This window comes from Lampris incognitus, chromosome 16, assembly GCF_029633865.1.
Source record: "Lampris incognitus isolate fLamInc1 chromosome 16, fLamInc1.hap2, whole genome shotgun sequence".
Lineage (NCBI taxonomy): Eukaryota > Metazoa > Chordata > Actinopteri > Lampriformes > Lampridae > Lampris > Lampris incognitus.
This window is the reverse complement of record NC_079226.1, coordinates 43,421,494-43,445,183: the sequence shown is the minus strand read 5'-3', so window position 1 is coordinate 43,445,183 and position 23,690 is coordinate 43,421,494. Positions and strand designations below refer to the sequence as shown.

General features: G+C 47.1%; 1 protein-coding gene across 1 annotated transcript in view; it reads right to left on the bottom strand.

Annotated features, from left to right (window-relative positions):
- Positions 1 to 23,690, bottom strand: part of kiaa1109 (KIAA1109 ortholog) — a 244,713-nt gene that overhangs the window by 11,792 nt on the left and 209,231 nt on the right. The window contains exons 67-80 of the mRNA XM_056296251.1: positions 19,305 to 19,576; positions 18,444 to 18,659; positions 16,268 to 16,448; positions 15,830 to 16,010; positions 15,304 to 15,465; positions 15,036 to 15,175; positions 12,384 to 12,576; positions 11,861 to 12,061; positions 11,358 to 11,534; positions 10,997 to 11,134; positions 9,440 to 9,685; positions 9,080 to 9,233; positions 5,769 to 5,926; positions 5,324 to 5,513 (exon numbers count right to left, since the gene is read on the bottom strand). Coding sequence (XP_056152226.1) covers positions 5,324 to 5,513; positions 5,769 to 5,926; positions 9,080 to 9,233; positions 9,440 to 9,685; positions 10,997 to 11,134; positions 11,358 to 11,534; positions 11,861 to 12,061; positions 12,384 to 12,576; positions 15,036 to 15,175; positions 15,304 to 15,465; positions 15,830 to 16,010; positions 16,268 to 16,448; positions 18,444 to 18,659; positions 19,305 to 19,576 — 2,609 coding nt within the window. The remainder of the gene's footprint in view (positions 1 to 5,323; positions 5,514 to 5,768; positions 5,927 to 9,079; positions 9,234 to 9,439; positions 9,686 to 10,996; positions 11,135 to 11,357; positions 11,535 to 11,860; positions 12,062 to 12,383; positions 12,577 to 15,035; positions 15,176 to 15,303; positions 15,466 to 15,829; positions 16,011 to 16,267; positions 16,449 to 18,443; positions 18,660 to 19,304; positions 19,577 to 23,690) is intronic.

Sequence of the window (23,690 nt, the reverse complement as noted above, 5' to 3'; positions counted from 1 at the left end):
TTCATCAAATTATGCAGTTCTGCTTCTGGTGAGGGAAGATGGCGGCGCGAATTCACATTTGTGGCGGCCTCACCCAATACCGTCCATGCAGTGTCTTTGTCCACATCGGCATCTAAGTTTTGTCTTCGTCTGATGGCTGGGAGAGCTGGCGCTGGATCAGCTAGGAGAGCTTGGTCTGCTTCGTCCTGTGGGCCCGAGGACCACGGCCCCTGCCTGGGGCTGCGCTCGAGGAAGAAATGCCAAGGGCGGTCTGACAGGACGCGGAAGCGGGTCAGGCTAAGCTAACTGCTTACCCATGCAGACCGGTGGTTCTGACAGTCATCCTGTCTGGTGTCCGTTCCCTTGGACAGGGATTTTTTTTGTTTAGTTTGGATGTGTGTTAGTGTGGATATGTGTGTTGTAGTTTTTAGATGTGTTGTTGTCTTTGTGTTGTACTGCTGTGGGCCAAGGGAAACGGCATTTCATTTCATTTCATGTACACAAGTGCATGAAGTGAAAGGACAAATAATGCGTTCCTGATTCCTGAAATAACTGCAAACATAACCAAGGTTATGGATGAAAGACTGGGTCCGATATCCCAACGTTACAGGCCCGATCCATTGGACCATGGAGAGCCACCGAGACGGAGCAGGATTCAAGCAGTGGAACACGCCTCAGAGCAAGCAGAATCACCGCTACAGGAGCTTGAAAACAAAGCATGGCTGACCACGTGGACGACCTTGAAAACAGAGGTAGTTTTTGGATTACTGGCTTACCTGAAGATGGCGAGGGGGGGGTCGACCAACAAAGTTTTTCGAGGACTGGCTACCCAACTTGCTAGGTTGAAAAGAAAAGCAGGCTGTGTCAAAACTGAAAGAGCCCACCGCACACTAGCTCCAAAGCCAGGGCCAAAACAACGACCCTGGCCTGTCCTCATCAGAGTCAACAACTTCACCGCCCAACAGAAGGTGCTGGAAGCCACGAGATGCAGCGGGATCGTGATTTACCAGGAATCAAGAAACATGTTTTTCCAAGACTTCTCAGATGCAGTAGTCTCTCGGCAGCTTTTCCAAGAGCAGTGTGGCATGTCCTGCTTTGCCTGTGCAACCTGAAGATGTCATGGGGGCTGAGTTAACAGTTACCCAATGACCCCTTCCATCGATGGAGAAGAAGATCACCTGGCCTGGTGGAAGCTGCACAAGATCAACTTTCCACCACTGAGCAAGTTGGCCTGCAAGTATGTTTGTGTGGCAGCTACAATGTTCCTCCTCAGAATGTCTGTTCAGCACCGGAGGGAATAGAGTAACCAGGGGCGGAGCGTGGGTCTCAGCACAAAGGGGGCGGAGCTTCTCGATGAGCCCTTGTGATAGTCATTTTAAAATTCAAAAACTGTAAACTAGCGGACATCTCATCCTATCCAGCAAACAACACAAATGGTCACTTATTGAGCCAAGCAGCCTACACGTCTAAGAAAGAATAGAAAAGCCACTTTTGTCAGACAAACCTGTTCAGAAGCTTGTTCTGAAGAACAAAAAAAAGTGTCGCCAGTCTCGCTCAAATATTTATGCAGAGGACAGGCGCCCCACCTTCCCATATACCAGGCTGGGTTGAAGCGGCGTCTGTCCTTGTCGTATGGAAAAAAGTTACACGTATCCTTACAACCAGGCTGACAAGGGCCATGTCCGATCAGAGCTCGGATAACTTCGGGCGTGAGAGGGCAGTTCTTGAAAAGGTCCGGGTCTGTCGGATACTCCTCTTGGCATAAAATGTTAGTTCCGAAGTTACCGCCAACTGACCCGGGTCCGGTGCTGTCAGAGGCGGGTGGATCTCCGGGAGGGGTAACGCTGCCATGGCTGCTACTGGAAGCACTACCGTTATTGTCCTCTGATGCTGGAGGCTCTCCAGGCTGCAACGACAACGTTGGTGTTGTGTTTGGGCGGGGTTGTTGCCGGTCCTCTGGTCTTTGATCAGTGACAGTGCTGCTAATGCTAACGTTACCGCTATTGCTAGCCTCGTCGTCAGTCGTCAGATCCACCCGATCTTCGCGGTTGTCCTGAGAGGTCTCGGGCGGCTGACTGAGATGAAACATAATTTGTAAGAGGACGACACGACGCAATTAGCTTCTTCTTACTTTTTTGCTTCTTGCATTTGAATGAGCCTGATTCGTGTTTTTTCTTCTCCGTTTTGAAGTTCCCTCAAATTCATTCATAAAACTGTCCAGTTCTGTCAAGTGTAAAAATGCTTACTCACTCCCCCTTCTGGCAGTGTGACGCAGTTACACCTCACAACCAATCACAGCTGGATCACAGCTCCGACGCATTCATGAATAGTCGTAAAAAAGGCTACAGCCTTTATAGGGGCCGTTAATATCTATGTATAGGGGCCCCGTACTGCACTGTATTTTTTTTATCATTAGCCGACTTTACGAGTGTGTCACTGAATGTGTCGGAGTCCCGAGACCCGGTGCGTTCACGGACGCTCGTAAACTCGGCAACAGAGCTCCAAATGGGGCCCCCCGACCTTGTGGGCCCTGGGGCGACCGCCCCAATGCCCCCACTCTGGCTCCGGCACAGAGAGTAACATGTACTGGTTCATCTTAAAGACCACCACTTCCTCCTCAGAATGTCTGTTTAGCACTGGAGGGACTATAGTAACATGTACTGGTTCACCTTTAACACCACAAGTTCCCCCTCAGAACATCTGTTTAGCACAGGAGGGAATAGAGTAACAGGTACTGGTTCACCTTTAAGACCACAAGTTCCTCCTCAGAACATCTGTTTAGCACAGGAAGGAATAGAGTAACATGTACTGGTTCATCTTAAAGACCACCACTTCCTCCTCAGAATGTCTGTTTAGCATTGGAGGGACTATAGTAACATGTACTGGTTCACCTTTAAGACCACAACTTCCTCCTCAGAACATCTGTTTAGCACAGGAGGGAATAGAGTAACATGTACTGGTTCACCTTTAACACCACAAGTTCCCCCTCAGAACATCTGTTTAGCACAGGAGGGAATAGAGTAACATGTACTGGTTCATCTTAAAGACCACCACTTCCTCCTCAGAATGTCTGTTTAGCATTGGAGGGACTATAGTAACATGTACTGGTTCACCTTTAAGACGACAAGTTCCTCCTCAGAACATCTATTTAGCACAGGAGGGAATAGAGTAACATGTACTGGTTCATCTTTAAGACCACAAGTTCCCCCTCAGAACATCTGTTTAGCACAGGAGGGAATGGAGTAACATGTACTGGTTCATCTTTAAGACCACAAGTTCCCCCTCAGAACAACTGTTTAGCACTGGAGGGATTACAGTAATGTATGCTGGTTCATCTTTAAAACCACAAGTTCCCCCTCAGAACATCTGTTTAGCACTGGAGGGACTATAGTAACATGTACCGGTTCACCTTTAAGACCACAATTTCCCCCTCAGAACATCTATTTAGCACAGGAGGGAATAGAGTAACAGGTACTGGTTCATCTTTAAGACCACAAGTTCCCCCTCAGAACAACTGTTTAGCACTGGAGGGACTATAGTAACGTGTACCGGTTCATCTTTAAGACCACAAGTTCCCCTTCAGAACATCTGTTTAGCACAGGAGGGAATATAGTAACGTGTACCGGTTCATCTTTAAGACCACAAGTTCCCCCTCAGAACATCTGTTTAGCACTGGAGGGAATACAGTAACGTGTACCGGTTCATCTTTAAGACCACAAGTTCCCCCTCAGAACATCTGTTTAGCACTGGAGGGAATATAGTAACGTGTACCGGTTCATCTTTAAGACCACAAGTTCCCCCTCAGAACATCTGTTTAGCACTGGAGGGAATACAGTAACGTGTACCGGTTCATCTTTAAGACCACAAGTTCCTCCTCAGAACATCTGTTTAGCACTGGAGGGACTATAGTAACGTGTACTGGTTCATCTTTAAGACCACAAGTTCCCCCTCAGAACATCTGTTTAGCACTGGAGGGAATACAATAACGTGTACCGGTTCATCTTTAAGACCACAAGTTCCCCCTCAGAACATCTGTTTAGCACTGGAGGGAATACAATAACGTGTACCGGTTCATCTTTAAGACCACAAGTTCCCCCTCAGAACATCTGTTTAGCACTATAGTAACGTGTACTGGTTCATCTTTAAACCAGGAAAAGCCGATACGCTGCTTTTCCTGGCAGAAAACCTGTGAGAATCATACAGTTGGGTGACATAGTGGCTGGAAGCCGTACTGGTGCTGTTTTAATACTGATATTAATGTTCACACCAGGGCTGTTGTTCTGCAGTGCTTTGTTGTCCCTTTTTTCGATTTTATTAAAAAGTTAAGTCATGATAATTATGTTACCTGTTTACAAGGCTTGAAGTTAAATCAGTCAATACTGTGTGACTGAAGGTTTTTCCTTTTACAGTTCAGTAGTTAAATAAAGATGTTATTCATATCAATCCATCCATCCATCCATCCGTTATCCAAACCACTTATCCTGCTCTCAGGGTCACGGGGATGCTGGAGCCTATCCCAGCAGTCATTGGGCGGCAGGCAGGAAGACACCCTGGACAGGCTGCCAAGCCATCACAGGGCCGACACACACAGACACTCACAGACACACACAATCATACCTAGGGGCAATTTAGTATGGCTGATTCACCTGACCTACATGTCGCTGGACTGTGGGAGGAAACAGGAGCACCTGGAGGAAACCCACGCAGACACAGGGAGAACATGCAAACTCCACACAGAGGACGACCCGGAATGACCCCCAAGGTTGGACTACCCCTGGGCTCAAACCCAGGACCTTCTTGCTGTGAGGCGACTGCGCTAACCACTGTGCCACTGTGCCGCCCATGTCAAAGAACATATCATTAACTTGACGTTATTGTTAATGCAATGTTCTTTCCCATGTAGCTTTATTGACAGCTGATGATTGCTTATGGCATGAAACAGGTTTGTATTGTCTCATAATGTACTTGACTCACTGGATTTTATAAATATAAATATATTGATATATATATCTGTACCAACAACACCGAGCTAACTTCCTAGTGCATGTAATGCACATGGCAGTAAAAGAATTGCTGATTGTGATTATACGACAGATCATTTTGCCTTCATTACAGTTTTGCATGCATTACATTTTTATTTTGGGAAAACTAGCTGAAGTAGTTGTACACAAGTGGAAAACAACATGATGACAAGAGCATACGCTGCATGTTGAACGGATGAATAAACTGCACGTTAAATCAACAGAATCTAGTCATGGCATGTTCAGCTATGGAGTCTGACAGTTCAAGAGTCGGTGCTGTTTTCCTGCTGGAACTTCAACCGTCTGTTGTCTCCTTTTCATACCTTTTCTCCGACAAGCTGGTGTCCACTGTGCAGAGGTTGACCTTCCACTCGTCTTGCAGCTGGAGGTCGGCATTGCTGAAAATGCCCATCAGGATACTGGAGCCCATGTAGTCGACTCGTGCCTCAGTTGAGCCCATGGTGATCTGGATCTTGTGGCTGGGCTGCTGGTTTGGGTGCTCCGAGATGTGGGCTTGAAGACAGATGACAAGTAGTTAGCGTTACGTAAGTATTACTGCTCACACTTTGGCCATCGTATTTGTAAAAACCATTGAGGATGGTAAATGAATGAAGTGATTTCAACTTTTTTCCTACTCCCAGTATTCCATATCCAGTTCAAAATGTCAAGTCTACACACAGCTACTGCAAGCGCTTTATTAATACAAATAAACAAATGTATAAATACATAAAAACCCAGATGTCAGAATACACCCACTCATACACTTACAAACCATCTCCAGGGTGTTCACATCGATATTGCCGCCTACCACCCCGCCCTTTGAGTCCAACTTGGAGCGGCCCAAGCCCACAGACATGGAGATCTCCCTGTCCCGGTTGCTGCCCACAGAGAGACGACCTTGACTCTTCAACCCGCTGGTGGTCCAGCTGTGGAAGCAAACAGCCATGAGAGAAACCCAACATACTACTGAATGATGTATACCCGCTCCGACTCAAAGCTTAAAAGTGAAGCATGGTGGTGGCAACATCGTGCCTTGGGGCTACTCTTCTTCAGCCGGAACTGGGGCTCCAAATACCAGTCGACTTACATGCAAAACCTTCAGGCGTCTACTAGAACGATGAAGAGGAATTTCACCTTTCAGCACGACAACGACCCAAAGCACACATCAAAATCAATATGGGAATGGCTTCACCAAAAGACGATCCACCATTTTCGAACGGCCAAGCCAGAGCCCAGACCTGAATCTAACTGAATGTCTGCGGGGTGACCATAGGATGGCAGTGCACAGGAGATGCCCCCGCAATCTGACGGATCTAGAATGTTTTCGCGAGGAAGAGTGGGAAAATATTGCCGAGTCAAGATGTGCCAAGTTGATAGACCTCACCTCAGCTCACCTAGGTCGTCCGTCAGGACGCCCCCTATAGGGTTTCGGTTACACATGGTTGTTTAAAGTATGGGGTGCTACTCCACATGCAGTTCTGTGGTTCTCCGCTAACTGGAGATTTCATGCCTTTCCATTGTCAAGATGCACCGATCATCTGCAAAGCCACGATGTCCCCCGGTCCATAACATCAGTCTGTCGATGAATGCACCCAGGACTGCTGCTACCCATAGGAGCAGCAAGGTTTATTATCCAGGTTTACTCCTCTAGACCCGCGGTGTTCTGCTCTGTTGTCTCCTGACAACGTTAACAGGATTACAGCGAGGAGGGTGTTGCTCTTCACCACACACGGACAGTCATTCATCATGGAGAGGCTATATTTTGCGCTTCACATGATGCTGGGGTGTATGGAGACCAGTCTAGGATGCCATGAAAGGCCGTCTAGGAAAGGTACTACTCCTGTACTTGACCGAGGTTAAGTTGATAGACTCTTACCCAAGAAGACCGAGTGCTGTAATACAATCAAAAGGTGCTTCAACAAAGTGTTAGTTTAGGGGTGTGCAACCAGCTTACTGAAAGTTTTTCATTTTTCTTCTTTTTTGGATCCCCCCCCCCTTTTCTATCTGATTGTACTTGGCTAATTACCCCACTCTTTGTGCCATCCCGGTGTCTGCTCCACCCCCTCTGCTGATCCGGGGAGGACTGCAGACTACCACATGCCTCCCATACACGTGGTGTCACCAGCCACTTCTTTTCATCTGACAGTGAGGAGTTTCACCAAGGGGACGTAGCACGTGGGAGGATCACGCTATTCGCCCAGTTCCCCCTCCCCTCGAACAGGCACTCCAGCTGACCAGAGGAGGCGCTAGTGCAGCGACCAGGACACATACCCACATCCGGCTTCCCACCCGCAGACACGGCCAATTGTTTCTGTAGGGACGTCCGACCAAGCTGGAGGTAACATTGGGATTCAAACCGGCGATCCCCATGTTGGTAGGCAACAGAGTAGACCACTACACCACTCGGATGCCCTCGGGTTCATCTTTTTACATGACAAAACCTGCCATTTTAACAAGGGTGTGCAGTCTTTTTATATGCACTATACACAGGAGTCCAGATTCTCTACTGGACTGGTGAAGTACTAGGATATAAGGACACAGCTCTGGTCTTCAACTGGTCATTTAATCTCCCTTTTTAGCCCATCGGCCCTTGCTGAATGGTGGGACAGCATTCAGGAAGAAGGTGTAGTCCATCAGAGCACATGTTTAGGTGCTTTGCTCTTTTCCAGCCTTCTTAGAAAACCAAACAGGGGCCGATATGTGGCCACACGGCACCCGTCTATGAAAACTGGGCATGTATGCGCTTATGCCAAAGCTTTTTTTGTCACTTATGAACGTCTTCCTGCATGTAGGTGCGTACCCTACCGTTTGCCTCGTCATTATCATTTAGTGCTGCTACGTCTCCAATCTGTGTAACTGCAGTGATTTTGTGATCTTGTGTTGTGTAGGTAAATAAAGATCAATTCAAGTTGGTTTGATTATCAACAAAATTTGTTTCCCACTTTTATTTGATAAACTCTCCTTTCTTTTCTACCAGCAGGGGTTATGATGTCCTGTCTGGCACAGATGCTCCTGAAGATCTTCAACATGTGGATACCCAAGAAGAAAGAGTCCTGACGTGGACTGAGCAATACTGGGCATAGACATTTTTGGTTTTGTGGGGCATTCACTGTCCACCAGCACTGAATACCCCCACAGTCCAAAAACATGTAGGTCAGGTGACTCGGCCATACTAAATCGTCTCTAGTTGTGTGTGTGGGCCCTGTGATGGTCTGGCGGCCTGTCCAGGGTGTCTCCCCGCCTGCTGCCCAATGACTGCTGGGATAGACTCCAGCATCCCCACGACCCTGAGAGCAGGATAAGCGGTTTGGATAATGGATGGATGGATTCACTGCCCACTGGGTGTCATAAATTCCTCTTCTTACATCCATCCATTCTCCAAACCGCTTATCCTGCTCTCAGGGTCGTGGGGATTCTGGAGCCTATCCCAGCAGTCATTGGACGGCAGGCGGGGAGACACCCTGGACAGGCCACCAGACCATCACACACACACACACACACACACACACACACACACACACACACACACACACACACACACACACACACACGGACAATTTAGTACGGCCGGTTCACCTGACCTACATGTGTTTGGACCGTGGGAGGAAACCGGAGCCCCCGGAGGAAACCCACGCAGACATGGGGAGAACATGCAAACTCCACACAGAGGACGACCCGGGATGACCCCCAAGGTTGGACTACCCCAGGGCTCAAACCCAGAACCTTCTCGCTGTGAGGCGACCGCACTAACCACTGCGCCACCATGCTGCCCCTCTTCTTACACCTTGTTTGTAATCTGAGAAGACCGGATGCAGCAGTCTATTTCTCCCAACCGTCTACACTGAACTGTATCAGAACCAGGTTCTACTGTCATGTTGACCTCCTGTCCAGAAGAATCACCACACTGCCATCACGTTTTAAATGGATGAAATAACGTCTTTTTAATGGAGAAAACTCACGGATGCCAGCCTCATACAGAATTGTGTGAGGATTGGCGTTCTCTATTGTTTCTACTTTAGAGTTCCTCTATCGACATCTCTCAGCCTCTCCAGAGTTTAGGGGGAAGTGTGTGCTCTTACTTGTTGTTGCCCATGACGTTGCTCATGTTCATTTGAACATTGAGTTGTTTCAGGTTGATGGCAAAGACCACCAGAGTCTCCCAGGGCGTTCCCTGCTGGCCTGCTGACTTGCCATTCTTGGTGAATGATGGCGTAGATGTTTTGGTCGCAGAGTCTACAGGGAAGAATACAGACTGATGACATACGTGCAAAAGATGAAGTTAAGCTCAGTGAATATGAGTCTGCTCTGAACTGGTGTATCTACTTTGTGCATCTGAGAAAAAAAAGAGTACAAAAGCACATTGTGTATTCTCAGAATATTTCCATCATATGTAGAAATGCACCCTTCTTGCAGTGCAACAGTTTATAAAACTGAAGTACCTCTTCTAGGGGCAGAGGAATCGGACACACTCCTGGTACGTCCAGGCACTGGAGACTTCAGGTGGGAGAGACCTGCCGGGGACATGTTGTTTCCGGTGGAGTGGTCTGAAAAGGCGTTGGGCGACTGAGGCATGTGCTGCCCCCCGGTGGTACCATCCCAGGTCCTCCAGTAAGCTTTGCAGCTGGACTCTGGGGAAAGGTGCTGAGTGACGTTCTCAACAGAGTCGGGGGTGGCCGGGCCAGATGCTGAGGCGAGACAGAGGTGGAGGTGTGAGTAAAGGGTATTTTTCAACTGGTCAAGCTGCAGCACCCAGAGAGACTACTGGCTGGAGAAATGTCAGTATGATACAAAAATAAATAAATAATTAATAAATTAAAAAATAACTTAATTAAATAAATTAAATAACATAAAACAAACCAAACAAACAAATACATAAATAAATTAAATTAAATAAATAACACAATAAAAGAAAAAAATAAATACCAATAAATAAATAAATAGCATTCTAAAACAAAATAAATAAATACATACATACATACATAAATACATAATAAACCAGCCCACTGTGGCCAGAGACTGTCAGGTGGAGAGTGTACCTTGCGTCTAACAAATAAATAAATTAAATAATGCCACCACTGGCTTTGTCTCAAACCCCAGAAGAGCTTATACCCCTGTGTGCTTTACACAACACCTTCCTGTATTTCTCCACTGCACAGACAGAAAATGTAATTAGCACCATGTTTAACAGCTGTTCAGTTATGCTTAATATGATGCTTAATAAGACTAAGGGTAAGGATGCTGCCCCCTCCACTTAAAAAAAGTAACTGTGGTGCCCTAGTAGCCGAATGGTCATGGTGCATTCCATATAACCACAACGTCCCTGGTTCGATTCCGGCCAGTGACCTTTGTTGCATGTTGTACCGATCTCTCTCTCCCCTTATTTCCTGTCTGCCACGTCAATATCCGCTATCCACCCATCCATCATCCAAACCGCTTATCCTGCTCTCAGGGTGGCGGGGATGCTGGAGCCTATCCCAGCAGCCATTGGGCGGCCGGCGGGGAGACACCCTGGACAGGCCGCCAGGCCATCACAGGGCCCACACACAATTGGATATATGGACGAGGAAATTTTGCAACAACTATATAAAAATGGTGCTAATTACAAGGTCCTGATGGCTTATTTAGATGAGTACTTTACTGAAAAACACAACAGCAAGTAGACTCACAAGTCACCTTTGCCGACATCTATGAAAAAGAGTAAACTGCATGATCACTGGAAAAACACCAAAAAATAAAAATCTTAAAAAAAAGAATCTCCATAGGATTTGTTAATAGAGGCACCACAAGTAGTTTAAGCTTTTTTGGACAGTTCATTGCTCATTGCTGCAAATAATCCCGCAAACAAGGCTTAACCGCAAAAAAAGAAGCTGAGCAGGTGTGCAAGCTGCAGCTGCTGTCTTTCTGTCCGTCATAGGGACTCTCTCCTTATCCCTGAAGTACTGCAACAAACAATTGGCAAAAATAAAAGACACTAAAATGAGAAGAAAAGAAATCACCTGGCAGATTGATCGTCTGGTCTCCTAAGAAGAGGCGCCTGGCTATACTTCGACGGTACCAGGCTCTGGGAAAGGCCAAGATCTCGCTCAGACGCCTCATGTCGTACTTGAAGGAGGCAGAACCAATGTCACACACAGCTAAGAAGAAAATGTTGTCATTCAGTTTGTTCATTGGTATACACGGTTGAGTTGTAGTGATACAAACACACTGACACCCCACAAAGATGAAGCTCTACCATGACCAGGGGGGAACAACATCAGTTTAATACAGTGAAAACAATTCTTGGGTAGAAGGTACTAAAAGGGTCACTCAGTCACACAGCATGCCCGTGGGTCCCAACTAGCCAGGTAGCTGAGGTACCGGAGATGTTGATAAGCGTGGTGTCCATCTTGCCGCCCTTGGCAGGGATAAAGCTCTCAATGAAGGTAGGGCCTCCTGTACGTCTCATTCTAGACAAGCTGACTTTGACAAACTCCAGGTTAATACTCAGTGAGTCTTTCCTCCCAGTTACTGAAGATGGCTCCTCGTCCACCGTACCTGTCAGGGAATACAGTCAGTGCCCTGAGCCCATGTACACTCAACAACTCCTTTAAATAAATGTAAGCATAAAATGCATTACTGAAGACCAGAGAACAAGACAATGCATCGAGGCAAAGACTGTGCATGCGTTTTAAACCCCCGGCATTAGCAGCACAGGAATCCGCTGATCCATGAGGAGGCTCATGGCTATATTTAGGCTGTCTGAGGCTACAAAAGCATTGTTAACGAGCAGCACATTTCCCGAGAGGGACTTTAATGGTAACTGTGTGGTGGACTTGCACTGAATTTCTCAGACTGTGAGAAGCCCACTGCCCTGTGTGTACCTAGAGGCCCGGGGCCTGGGGGAAGGCCTGTTACAGCTGACTTCTGCTTGCCAGCGCCGTAGGGGTGGAACACGTAGAGGGAGAAGTCGGACATGCACGCAGTGAAGCTGAGGCCGGAGGAGTTGCCGGGAGGGCCAGTGAGGTCAGACTGGCTGCTGCTGTGGCGGCTCCTGCCCAGAGGGCTCCCCAACAGCGGAGATGCTGGTGGAAGATGCAAAAAAAGGATGATATACAGAGTAATTCACCATCTCCAGACAAGTGCACCACCTGAGACAGAGGCTCTAGAGAGCAAAGAGTTTAGTACATAAAGAAGTACAAGCTGGTAACTGGACTAAAATCACAAAGCACTTTTGTACAGCATGGGATAAAAGCTAAAAGACAGGCCCATTGGATTCAGAAGACTATAAAACATTTTCAGTGAAATTTCGAGTTTACTGTAAGTATTCACCGGATAAGACAAAGAATATATCAGTTATATTTAATTTGTTCCAGAAACACACTGCTGAGTGCAGGATCTCCAGACCTTTAGTCGTGGGTGGTTTGGGGACGTGTTGCCCTTGTGGGGTGGAGGATGAATGAAGTCCATCAGTGAGGGGGGCTCCCGTGACAGTCTCCAGTTCACCACGGTTCGAGGAGAAGACTAGATCTAGAGAGGGCAGCTTGAGCATACACTCCACTCGGGACATGGGCAGGCAGCTGAAGCGGATCTGAGAGGGCTGTAGGTACAAACTAGTTTAGACTGATGACCCGAATTCAAACTCATCTGAAAGAATAAGTGTTGGCATTGGTACGTTGATAAATAATGAACAAGGACATAAAACATCAATTAAAGAACCAAATGTAAAAATGTAAACATTTTCTAAAAGGGGCACTAAATATTTCTACTCCATTATGTTTGCTTAAAAGATCCAAAGGTTGTGCAACAATTCCCTCCTTGACTTTAACCTCATCTTAGTGGAGGGCTTCAAGATCAAGAGTGTGATCCTAAACGTCCGGGTAGTGTAGCGGTCTATTCCGTTGCCTACCAACACGGGGATCGTAGGTTCGAATCCCCGTGTTACCTCTGACTTGGTCAGGCGTCCCTACAGACACAGTTGGCCGTGTCTGCGGGTGGGAAGCTGGATTTGGGTATGTGTCCTGGTCGCTGCACTAGCGCCTCCTCTGGTCAGTCGGGGAGCCTGTTCAGGAGGAGGGGGAACTGGGGGGAATAGTGTGATCCTCCCACGTGTTAAGTCCCCCTGGTGAAACTCCTCACTGTCAGGTGAAAAGAAGCGGCTGGTGACTCCACATGTATTGGAGGAGGCATGTGGTAGTCTGCAGCCCTCTCCGGATCAGCAGAGGGGGTGGAGCAGCGACCAGGACGGCTCGGAAGAGTGGGGTAATTGGCAGGTACAATTGGGGGCAGAAAAAGGGGGGGGTAGTGTGATGTAAGAGCGATGCTGTCAGGGGCTGTGTGCGTCTGGTCACCTGAGGTAAAGTGGTTTTCGGTGAGGGACCAGACAAACAGATTCAACAGGAGAGTTTATGACTGCTGGACTACTGGGACATGTACCATGGCCCAGTAATTGAGCTGGGCTTCTCCAAGCACTGGAATGCCAGTACAGTGTACAGATATGGGCCCAATCCCAAGTCCCTCCCTTGGCCCTACCCCTTCATTTTCCATGTGGTTGCGTAGGGTAGAGTGTCCCGTTTCTTTTGAGGATCAAGGGGTAGAGGTCATCTAGCCCTCCAAACAGAGCAATTTCAGATGCAGGCTCCAAACAGACCCCTGGTTGGCTCTTTATAACAAGCATTTCAGGAAACTCACTGTTCACAACGTCAATAGCACTTCGTGTAAACGACGACATGTGTGTGACAGTACAGTTATTTCCAAGTCCTGTGTATGAAGCTTGAAAAATGCTCCAGCAGCAAATGTTCCACGTTTCCCTGCCCATCTGATATCAGTGCAGGGCAGAAATGTCCATGGGCAGGACGACACTGAGACAGCCGATGTGTAAACATACTTCCTGGCTACTGTCAGCAGATTAATCTTTCTTGTTCTGTCACGTTTGTCACTGTAAGAGTTGATAATGGCAGCAAGCAACAGGCCTTAATATGAAATGTACAGTACCATACCGTTATAACCATGTCCTGAGCAACTAACATCATTCTGAGCAGCAGACGTATGTATGATGACATAATGAGTGCCGTCCCACTTCCTGGGTAAAGATTTCAAACCCTATCCCTTGTAGCTCCATTCTGAGGGGTCACTACCCAGTAGAGGGGACTCGAAAGCTAGGGTTAGGGCCAGGTGGGTGGACTTGGGTTTGGGCCATGGAGTTAACTGGACTGAGGGCCCAGACACACCAAACCGACCAGCGGCGACGAAGGCCGACTGTTGCGTCGCCTCATGTCGCCTGCCGTCTGGGCCAAGAAGTAGCACTTGAACACACCACAAAGACTACAGCCAACAGCCAACTAGCATGTACGTTCTGCACTGATTCATTAAACTGAACAGCCAATCAGAGTGATCTGTCTTACCAACGGGCTCCGCCCAATCAACATGCTGAATCGGCCAAAAAGCTGCCGACAGGGGTCCAACTAGTGTCGACGATGCAGGACACACCGCAAAAACTAGGGTCACAGATGCTCACCGACGGCCCGACATTGGCCGATGCGTGTGTCGGGGCCCTTAGATTTGCTTTGTTGACTAGTTGGACCACCCTGTCTTTATGTGCCCCCTGACAACAAACAATCCTCATACTGCCTGCCAAAAATTCATCTGGGCATAAAGAGTAAATAGCTGTAGGTCAAGTACGTCATTGCCTTCTTCACATTCTATGTGGTAGCCCCCAGTCTTTATCTAAATTAGGGTTTTAATGTCCTTTCTTGCTTTGGAGTCTTGCTCCCAGTTTTTCACATCAATATCGACTGTCATAAGCAATTAAAATGAATCTTTAATCTCACATTATCAGAGGGAAGTCTGCTGCACACTACGCAAAACTGAGCATCGTTTAGTGTGACGTTAAATGGACTGTACTGACAGTTTGATATCCTTGGGTGGGCAGTCAGTTCTTGGATTGTGTTGGGGCAAAATGTTGAGATAAACATGATCACAAACAGTAGAGGAAGGATTTCTAGGAATAGGAAGGAATAGTTCTAATTCCTGGGCTCTGCAGTTAGGGGATATCAGTACCTGGACTCTGACGTAAACCACCACATCCACAGGGAAGGAGGTATAGGCTGATGTGGACGAGGACACCAGTGAGGTGGCAGACTCCTCCAACTGCTCCACTGGCTCAAACTGCCCAATGTCCTCCTCTTGAGAGGCCACTGCTGAGGAAGCAACATGAACATGCAAATGAAGACATTTCACACACACAAGTATGCAAACTGAAAAAAGTAACTATTATGTATGTCACACTAGAGAGAACATCAGCATTAACCACAACACCAACACTGACCTGTGTAGTTCCTTTCCACAGGAGTGATGGGAATGGTCTCCAGGGCTTTTTCCAGGAAGTCCAGTAGACAGGGGCTGATAACCATTTCTTCTGGCAGTGTCTGTAGGGCCACCCAGGCATAAAGCTTGGCTGCCTTCATCCCACCACTGCCCTTGCCCTTGGCTGGAGAGACAAATGACAGCTGACATAGTAAGTAGTCTGGACAACCTCATCTAATTCTGATCTCAGGCCTTTAAAGACAACATTTCCAAGTAGTCAATTAAAACCCAACTGATTTGCTTTAATATTAGTAATGTTGATACTGTTACCTAAATATTAAATCACCAACATTCAATTCAGTAATGATGATGCATCATTGAGCCCGACACTATAACACTACTCTCAAGTCATGTCTTACAACAACATGCATTTCATCACATGGCCCGAATGGCTGCACAAGACAGGAAGTGGGAAGCATGGCACTGGGGATGCCGATTACACAAAATGCTAGGGCATGCAAGTAAAGGATTGGGAAAACACTCAATACCTGATGGAGGAGGTGGGGGCAGGGGAGGATGGAGCAAGTTAGTCTTGCTTTGGGCAGCATTTGGAGGATCACTATCTTTCATACCATAGAGCTTGGATTCTTTTGAGAGAGTGTGAGGGAGGGAGGATCCACGTGAGGCATTGGGCGACTCTGTCTTCAGGGTCTTGGAGTTGTAATGCAACTGGGGGATTGCAAAGAGAAGACGTTTATCCAGGTAGGCAGTGGAGTTTTTTTTTGCTGAAATTCATTTGTTTCATATCCAATATGCAGCTAAATTCCTTAACACTTGGGCACCATGTTCTAAAGGACAGAAAACATACTTTTCTTCTGAACAGACAGTGCCAACTTTATGTGTTATTTCAATAGTGTCTCGGGCTTGTACAGATTACATAGCTAGAGATTTGTGGACCATTTTGGTGGCACAAGAACCAAGCTGACCTTTACATCTACTCCTGGAATGTAAAAGATGGTAGTCTCCAAGTCATTGGACTTTGTCTGCAGGGTAGATGGACACTTCTTGCCAGCTAAGAGGTGGGTAGTGGATGTGTATGTGGGCTGCAACTTTTTTTTCTTTGGGGGAGACTCCTGGTCCAGACTCCTGAGGCTGCGCTCACAGCTCCTAGAAGAGGCATCAGGAGGAAAGTACTGTCAGAGAAAGAAAATCTTAACATCTTCAACTCTGCCACCTCCAGCTCCACCTCCTGTCTGTTCATCAGTACCACTGTCTCCAAACCATATAACAAAGAGTGCTTTGCAAAAGTATTCAACCCCCTGACAGTCATCAGTAATGTCTGGATTATAAAAGACACTCACGCATCTGTTCCTGAAGCACATTATTGTTGTGACGCCATAAGCTCTAACACGTGTTCCCACAGCCAAAGTAAGTTATGTTTCACTGACTTTATATTAATAAATTAAAAACTAAAATACAGTGCTTGCATAAGTATTCAACCCCCACATATCAGTACTTTGTAGAGTACCCTTTTGCCGCAGTAACAGCCATGATTCTCTTGGGGTAAGTATGTACAAGCTCTGCACAGTCTTCTGGAGTAATTGTTGCCCATTCGTCTTGGTAGAACTTGTACAGGTCTTGCAGGTTGGTGGGATGGCGCCTCTGGACTGCAATTTTCAGTCTGCCACAGATTTTCAGTGGGGTTGAGGTCCGGACTTTGACTTGGCCACTCCAGAACATTCACCTTTTTGTTGCTGAGCCATGCCATTGTTGCTTTAGCTTTGTGCTTTGGATCATTGTCCTGCTGGAAGGTGAACCTTCTCCCAAGCTTCAGTTTTATGGTAGACTGCAACAGGTCTTCTTCCAATATCTCCCTGTATTTAGCTCCATCCATTCCTCCCTCAGTGTGAACAAGATTCCCAGTGCCTGCAGATGAAAAGCAACCCATAGCTTTATGCCGCCGCCGCCATGCTTCACTGTAGGGAGGGTGTTTTTAGGGCATGAGCAGTGTTAGGTTTGCACCGCACATAACACTTTTTTAACACAGTTTTGGCCAAAAAGCTCAACTTTCATCTCATCCGACCACAAAAACTTTACCCATATCCTAGCTGGGTCTCTCTCATGCTTGGTAGCAAACTCCAAGTGTGCTTTTATATGCATAGTTCTGAGCAACGGCTTCTTTCTTGCCACCCTCCCATACAGTCCAGATTTATGGAGAGCCAGATCATCTGTGGCTTTCCTCACCAGCCCACGTCTTGCTCGGACACTTAGCTCTGAGGGATGGCCTGTCCTACAAAACGTCTGGGCGGTGTGATACAGCTTCTACTTCCTGACAATAGATCCAACAGTGTTCTGTGGGACGTCCAAACACTTGGATATTGTTTTGTGTCCCTTTCCTGCCTTCTGCATGTTAATCACTTTGTCTTCATGTTCTGATGGAGTTCATACCCAGCTAATGAACTTTACACAGAGTGCTTTTATACCCATAAACCAAACCGGTACTTTAATATCTTACACACACTAATTATGTCCAGTTGTGTTTCCTGAGTTTGATTTAGGAATAATTTGTCATCTGTGTAAACTTGGCGCTTTCAGAGCACAAGGGGTAGAATACTTATACAAGCACTCTATTTTAGGTTTTAATTTATTAATAAAAAGTCAGTGAAACAAACTTATTTTGGCTGTGGGAACATGTGTTAGACCTTATGTGTTCACCACAATAATGTTGTTCAGGATCAGATGTGTGAGTATCTTTTATAATCCAGAAATAACTGATGACTGTCAAGGGGGTTGAATACTTTTGCAAGGCGCTGCAGCTGGTCTCACAACCATTTCGTAAACCTTCCCTTTAACTCTTGCTGGTACCCTTCTGTCACAAAAGTTTAAACTACACTTAACTCCCTTACATGTCCTCTTTTAATAATGACTCAGAAGACTAGATACTACTACACTGGCATCACTGAACGAAAATACTGTTTTTCCCAGTTTATATGTGAATTAATCGGGAGAATTTACTAGATTCTGATTTGTTGGTGTACTGGGCCAGTGTATCAAACATTTTTCAGAGGTAGTTCTATTTAAGGCAAGGATGAAAAAAATAGAGCTGGTCTGATTTAGCTCCATCATTTGTTGTCGGAAACCAGACGGGGCTGCATACTGCACCTCTTGAAGGTGATGTCCTCGTGTTCAGGTTGCTGAGTAGTGGGGTGCAGGACACACTTGCCGCTGTCTATCTCCACACGGACATCTAGCTCAAAGTCAATATTTCTCTCAGAGGGCGGGCTAATGAAGCTGCGGTTACTTGGTGTGCTGGGCAAGCGTTCGCTGAACAGCTGAGTGACAGCAGCAAAGCCTGAGTGCTTCTTATGAGGCGTTTGGCTGGAAGGAAATAAGAACGTTATTGTTTGGTCGAAGCTGAAATCCCAGTCATTCATTTTGCCATCAATCAATCAATCCTTTTTTCTTTTGGATTTTCCCCCCTTTTTCTCCCCAATTGTACCTGGTCAATTACTCCACTCTTCCGAGCCGTCCCAGTCTCTACTCCAACCCCTCTGCCGATCCGGGGAGGGCTGCAGACTACCACATGCCTCCTCCGATACATGTGGAGTCACCAGTCGCTTCTTTTCACCTGACAGTGAGGAGTTTCACCAGGGGGATGTAGCGCGTGGGAGGATCACACTATTCCCCCCCCAGTCCCCCCAGAACAGGCGCCCCAACCAACCAGAGGAGGTGCTAGTGCAGCGACCAGGACACATACCCACATCCGGCTTCCCACCCACAGACACAGCCAATTGTGTCTGTAGGGAAGCCCGACAAAGCCGGAGGTAACACAGGGATTTGAACTTGCGATCCCCATGTTGGTAGGCAACGGGATAGACCGCTACACTACCCAGACGCCCCACCATCAATTAATCCTAAAATGTAAGCCTACAAGTCCATGCTTATGAAATAGCTTGATATCTTACATTCATTATCATAACAAGCTTGTGTAATTTACAAACAAATGAATAAGAGATTTCGTACACAGGCTTCCGGTAGCTCGGCAGTCGCTCATGTTCATACTCGTCCTCTTTGTCAGAGTCTTCAGAAGAGGAGGAGGAGAGCTCGTCACGCCTCATGTCATCATGCTGGAAGGGAAGTACGGGTGAGAAGACAGCTGGGGTTGCAGGGGCACTGAACACTGGATATTGACCGTTGCTAACAGATGGGAAACGATGAGGATGATGGTGATGATGAGGATGTGATGGCTCGTCAATGGTAACCGACAACAGGTCCACCTCTGTCTCCTCAGGGAACTCCTCAGGCAGAAGGACAGTGTTAGAGTTGTCATTTTTAAAAATCAACATAATTTCAACGTCTCCATAAGGCTCTGCAAAATGACTAATGGAGGCCACTTCCTACTTATTGTCAAGAAGCTGAAGGCTACAATCACAGAAATGTGATCGAAGCAAACTAGGACTGTAGTTGTTGACATCGTTTGGTCAGAAAGTAGCAATGAGGTCACAATGATGAAACTGTTATCTTTTTCTCCCCAATAGTACCCGGCCAATTACCCCACTTTTACGAGCCATCCTGGTCTCTGCTCCAACCCCCTCTGCTGATCCGGGGAGGGCTGCAGACTACCACATGCCTCCTCCTATACATGTGGAGTCACCAGCCCCTTCTTTTCACCTGACAGTGAGGAGTTTCACCAGGGGGACATAGAGCGTGGGAGGATCATGCTATTCCCCACAGTTCCCCCTCCCCCCTGAAGAGGTGCCCTGACCGACCAGAGGAGGCGCTAGTGCAGCGACCAGGACACATACCCACATTTGGCTTCCCACTCGCAGACACGGCCAACTGTGTCTGTAGGGACACCCGACCAAGCCGGAGGTAACATGGGGATTCGAACTGCTGATCCCCGTGTTGGTAGGCCACAGAATAGACCACCACACTACCCGGACGCCCACAATGATGAAATTCTAAACATTTTGTAAAAGAAATATGATCATGGAAACCATGTCATAATGAACTTTTTTTGCACTTCATTCATTGTTTTGTAATGCTAATATGTGACAGCTAGCTGTAAATACTAGGTTATGAGTGTTACTATGACCTTTAAACACACCATGCTGTCTGCAGGTACATGTTGATAGGAGCTGAGAGATCATGCATTGTGCTGTAGCCAGACAGGACAGAGAGTGAAATGAGTATGAGAACGATGGCACTAAAGGGCAGATGAAAGATGACAGACATGCTGACGACAACAAAGCCCAAGCCACACCTAATCTACCATCCACAAGGAGAGCTGAGGGAAAATGGCCGATTGCAACTAGAGAAGATTCCCAGGCTAGCCACTGACAGAGGTTAAATCTTTTGCAAGCATATGCAGTTGGATATGGCAAAACGTTTTACAACAGGAAAACCATAACAGAGCTAGGATTTGTAGAGTGTTAGCTCATTGACAATTGGCAATATGTCATTTCATTGGTTAGGAAGGAAGTTAGGAATAGTCAAATTCAGCAGTCAGTCTGTGTTAGTGGGCCAAGTGTCTCCACTCTGATATTGGCGGGAGAGCTAGCGATGTAGCCTTCAGTAAAGAAAGAAAGGGTCAGTCACCAAAACAACAGAGTGATTAGGCCTTCTGAAGTGGAACAAGAACTACAGGGTTGCCAACTTCAAGCATCTGGCGCAAGTCTCAGTTTCAGGTGCAAGTCTCGCGCTCTCAGGTGTGAGTCTCACGCTCTCAGGCGCGAGTCTCACATTTTCAGCTGTGAATCCCATGCTCTCAGGCACGAGTCTCATGATTTCAGACGCGAGTTTCACATTCTCAGGCGCAAGCCTCACAATTTCAGATGCGAGTCTCATGATTTCAGGTGCGAGTCTCACACTTTCAGATGCGAGTCTCACACTCTCAGGCGCAAGTCTCACGATTTCAGGCGCGAGTCTCATGATCTTGGACAAGCGTTCAGACGCGAGTCTCACACTTTTAGACGCGACTCCCATGCTCTCAGGCGTGAGTCTCATGATTTCACGCGTGAGTATCACACTCTCAGGCACGCATTCAGATGCGAGTCTCACGATTTCAGGCGTGAGTCTCATGCTCTCAGGCACACGCTCAGATGCGAGTCTCCCACTCTCAAGCGTGAGTCTCATGATTTCAGGTGTGAGTTTCGCACTCTCAGGCAAGCGATCAGGCGCAAGTCTCACACTCTCAGGCATGTGTTCAGATGCGAGTCTCACACTTTCAGAAGCGAGCCTCATGCTCTCAGGCGCGAGTCTCACGCTCTCAGGCATGAGTCTCACGCTCTCAGGCACACATTCAGATGCGAGTCTCACACTTTCAGAAGCGAGTCTCACGCTCTCAGGCACAAGTTTCATGCTTTTAGGCGTGAGTCTCACGATTTCAGGCATGAGCCTCGTTCTCAGGCACGCGTGCAGACACGAGTCTCACACTTTCAGAAGCGAGTCTCACGCTCTCAGGCACGAGTCTCATGCTTTCAGGCGTGAGTTTCACGCTCTCAGGCATGAGTCTCACGCTCTCAGGCATGATTCTCATGATTTCAGGCACGAGCTTCACGCTCTCAGGCACACTCTCAGGTGCGAGTCTCACACTTTCAGACGCGAGTACCATGCTGTCAGGCACGAGTCTCATGATTTCAGGCATGAGTCTCACGATTTCAAGCACGAGCCTCACGCTCTCAGGCGCTAGTCTCACATTTTCAACGTGAGTCTCATGCGCAAGTCTCATGATTTCAGGCATGAGTCTCACGCTCTCAGGCACACATTCAAGCTTGAGTCTCACACTCTCAGGCATGTGTTTAGATGCGAGTCTCACACTTTCAGAACCAAGTCTCCCGCTCTCAGGTGCGAATCTCATACTCTCAGGCATGCTCCCAGGCATGAGTCTCATGCTTTCAGGCACAAGTCTCACGATTTCAGATGCAAGTCTCACGATTTCAGGCGTGAGTCTCACACTCTTAGGTACGCGTTCAGACGTGAGTCTCACACTTTCAGAAGCGAGTCTCCCGCTCTCAGGCGTGCCTCATACTCTCAGGCACGCTCCCAGGCATGAGTCTCATGCTTTCAGGCGCGAGTCTCACGCTTTCAGGCAGGAGTCTCACGATTTCAGGTGTTAGTCTCACGCTCTCAGGCACACGTTCAGACGCGAGTCTCACACTTTCAGACACGAGTCCCATGCTCTCAGGCATGGGTCTCCTGCTCTCAGGCACCAGTCTCACGCTTTCAGGTGCGAGTCTCACGCTCTCACGCTCTCAGGCACCAGTCTCACACTCTCGCGACCTCAAGGCACATCTCACGCCAACAACAACCGAGATGAATAGGCGGACGTAAAAGTCTTCCTGGCGTAGTAATGGTTAAACCAAGCGAACGACTTTGACTCTAGAAGACGGCTGGGTCTTTTATGTGGGTGTTTCCTTGGAGACACATCTTAAATTACACCCTGATTGGTGCGCAATGTTTCTCTCCATGTCAAATAAATGTAAACAGCCAGCTAGCTAATGTTAGCTGTCTGATGTTAAGTGCACAAGAGACAGAAGAATGAAAGCAACAAATGAAAGGAAATGAACGAATGAACGCATTCCTGAGATTGCGCACGTGTGCAAAATCCCACTCGGGTCAGGCTACCAAAGTTGGCAACTCTGGAATTAATTGGTTCCATTTACACCAAGCTTTAAAATCATAATGCAGATAAATACAGCAACATTCAACCTACACTGGGTAACAGGCCCACTTTTTACTCAAATTTGAAGTTCACCTCCATAGGTACTTAAGGTGATCCAATATTTACATTAAATATTGTTGGAGGTTTTTTTTTTTTACACTTACAATATTTGTATTCAGATCCTTAAAATTTCATATAACAACTGACATATAATATCTTTATTATTAATTATTGAATAAAAATGCACATTTCAATCATATTTTTTCCAAACAAGGCCTGCTTAACACTTGGTTGAATGAGACTAGGTGTCCATTAAAGTCATCTTCTACCTCGGTGACTGGACTGTTAATTTCAGGACTGAACAAGGTCAGTTACAGCCGGCAGAATTTAGGTCAGAGGAATGGTCAGAACGGGTCTGTCCATGAAAAGCTGCTGAAAATAAATCAGTGGATTAACGTTCAAGCAAACCGGATTTGGTGTTGCACAATTTCAGGACAAGATGGTGACTGTGACTTCATCAGGTAAGCTAGCTGCACAAATATCAGTTAATAAATATCGATGTCATTGATAAAAAAAAAAAGCCTTGCACTACCTGAAATACCTCAGCACTTGTTACAGCACTGATGTTACACATATCAGTTACACGTATCCTGCAGAGACGTGACAGAATCATGCCCCACCTGCCAAAGCCATGTAAGGTCCAAAGCCCATTAAGGACACGGGCTAGTTGAGCTTCCACCCCCAAC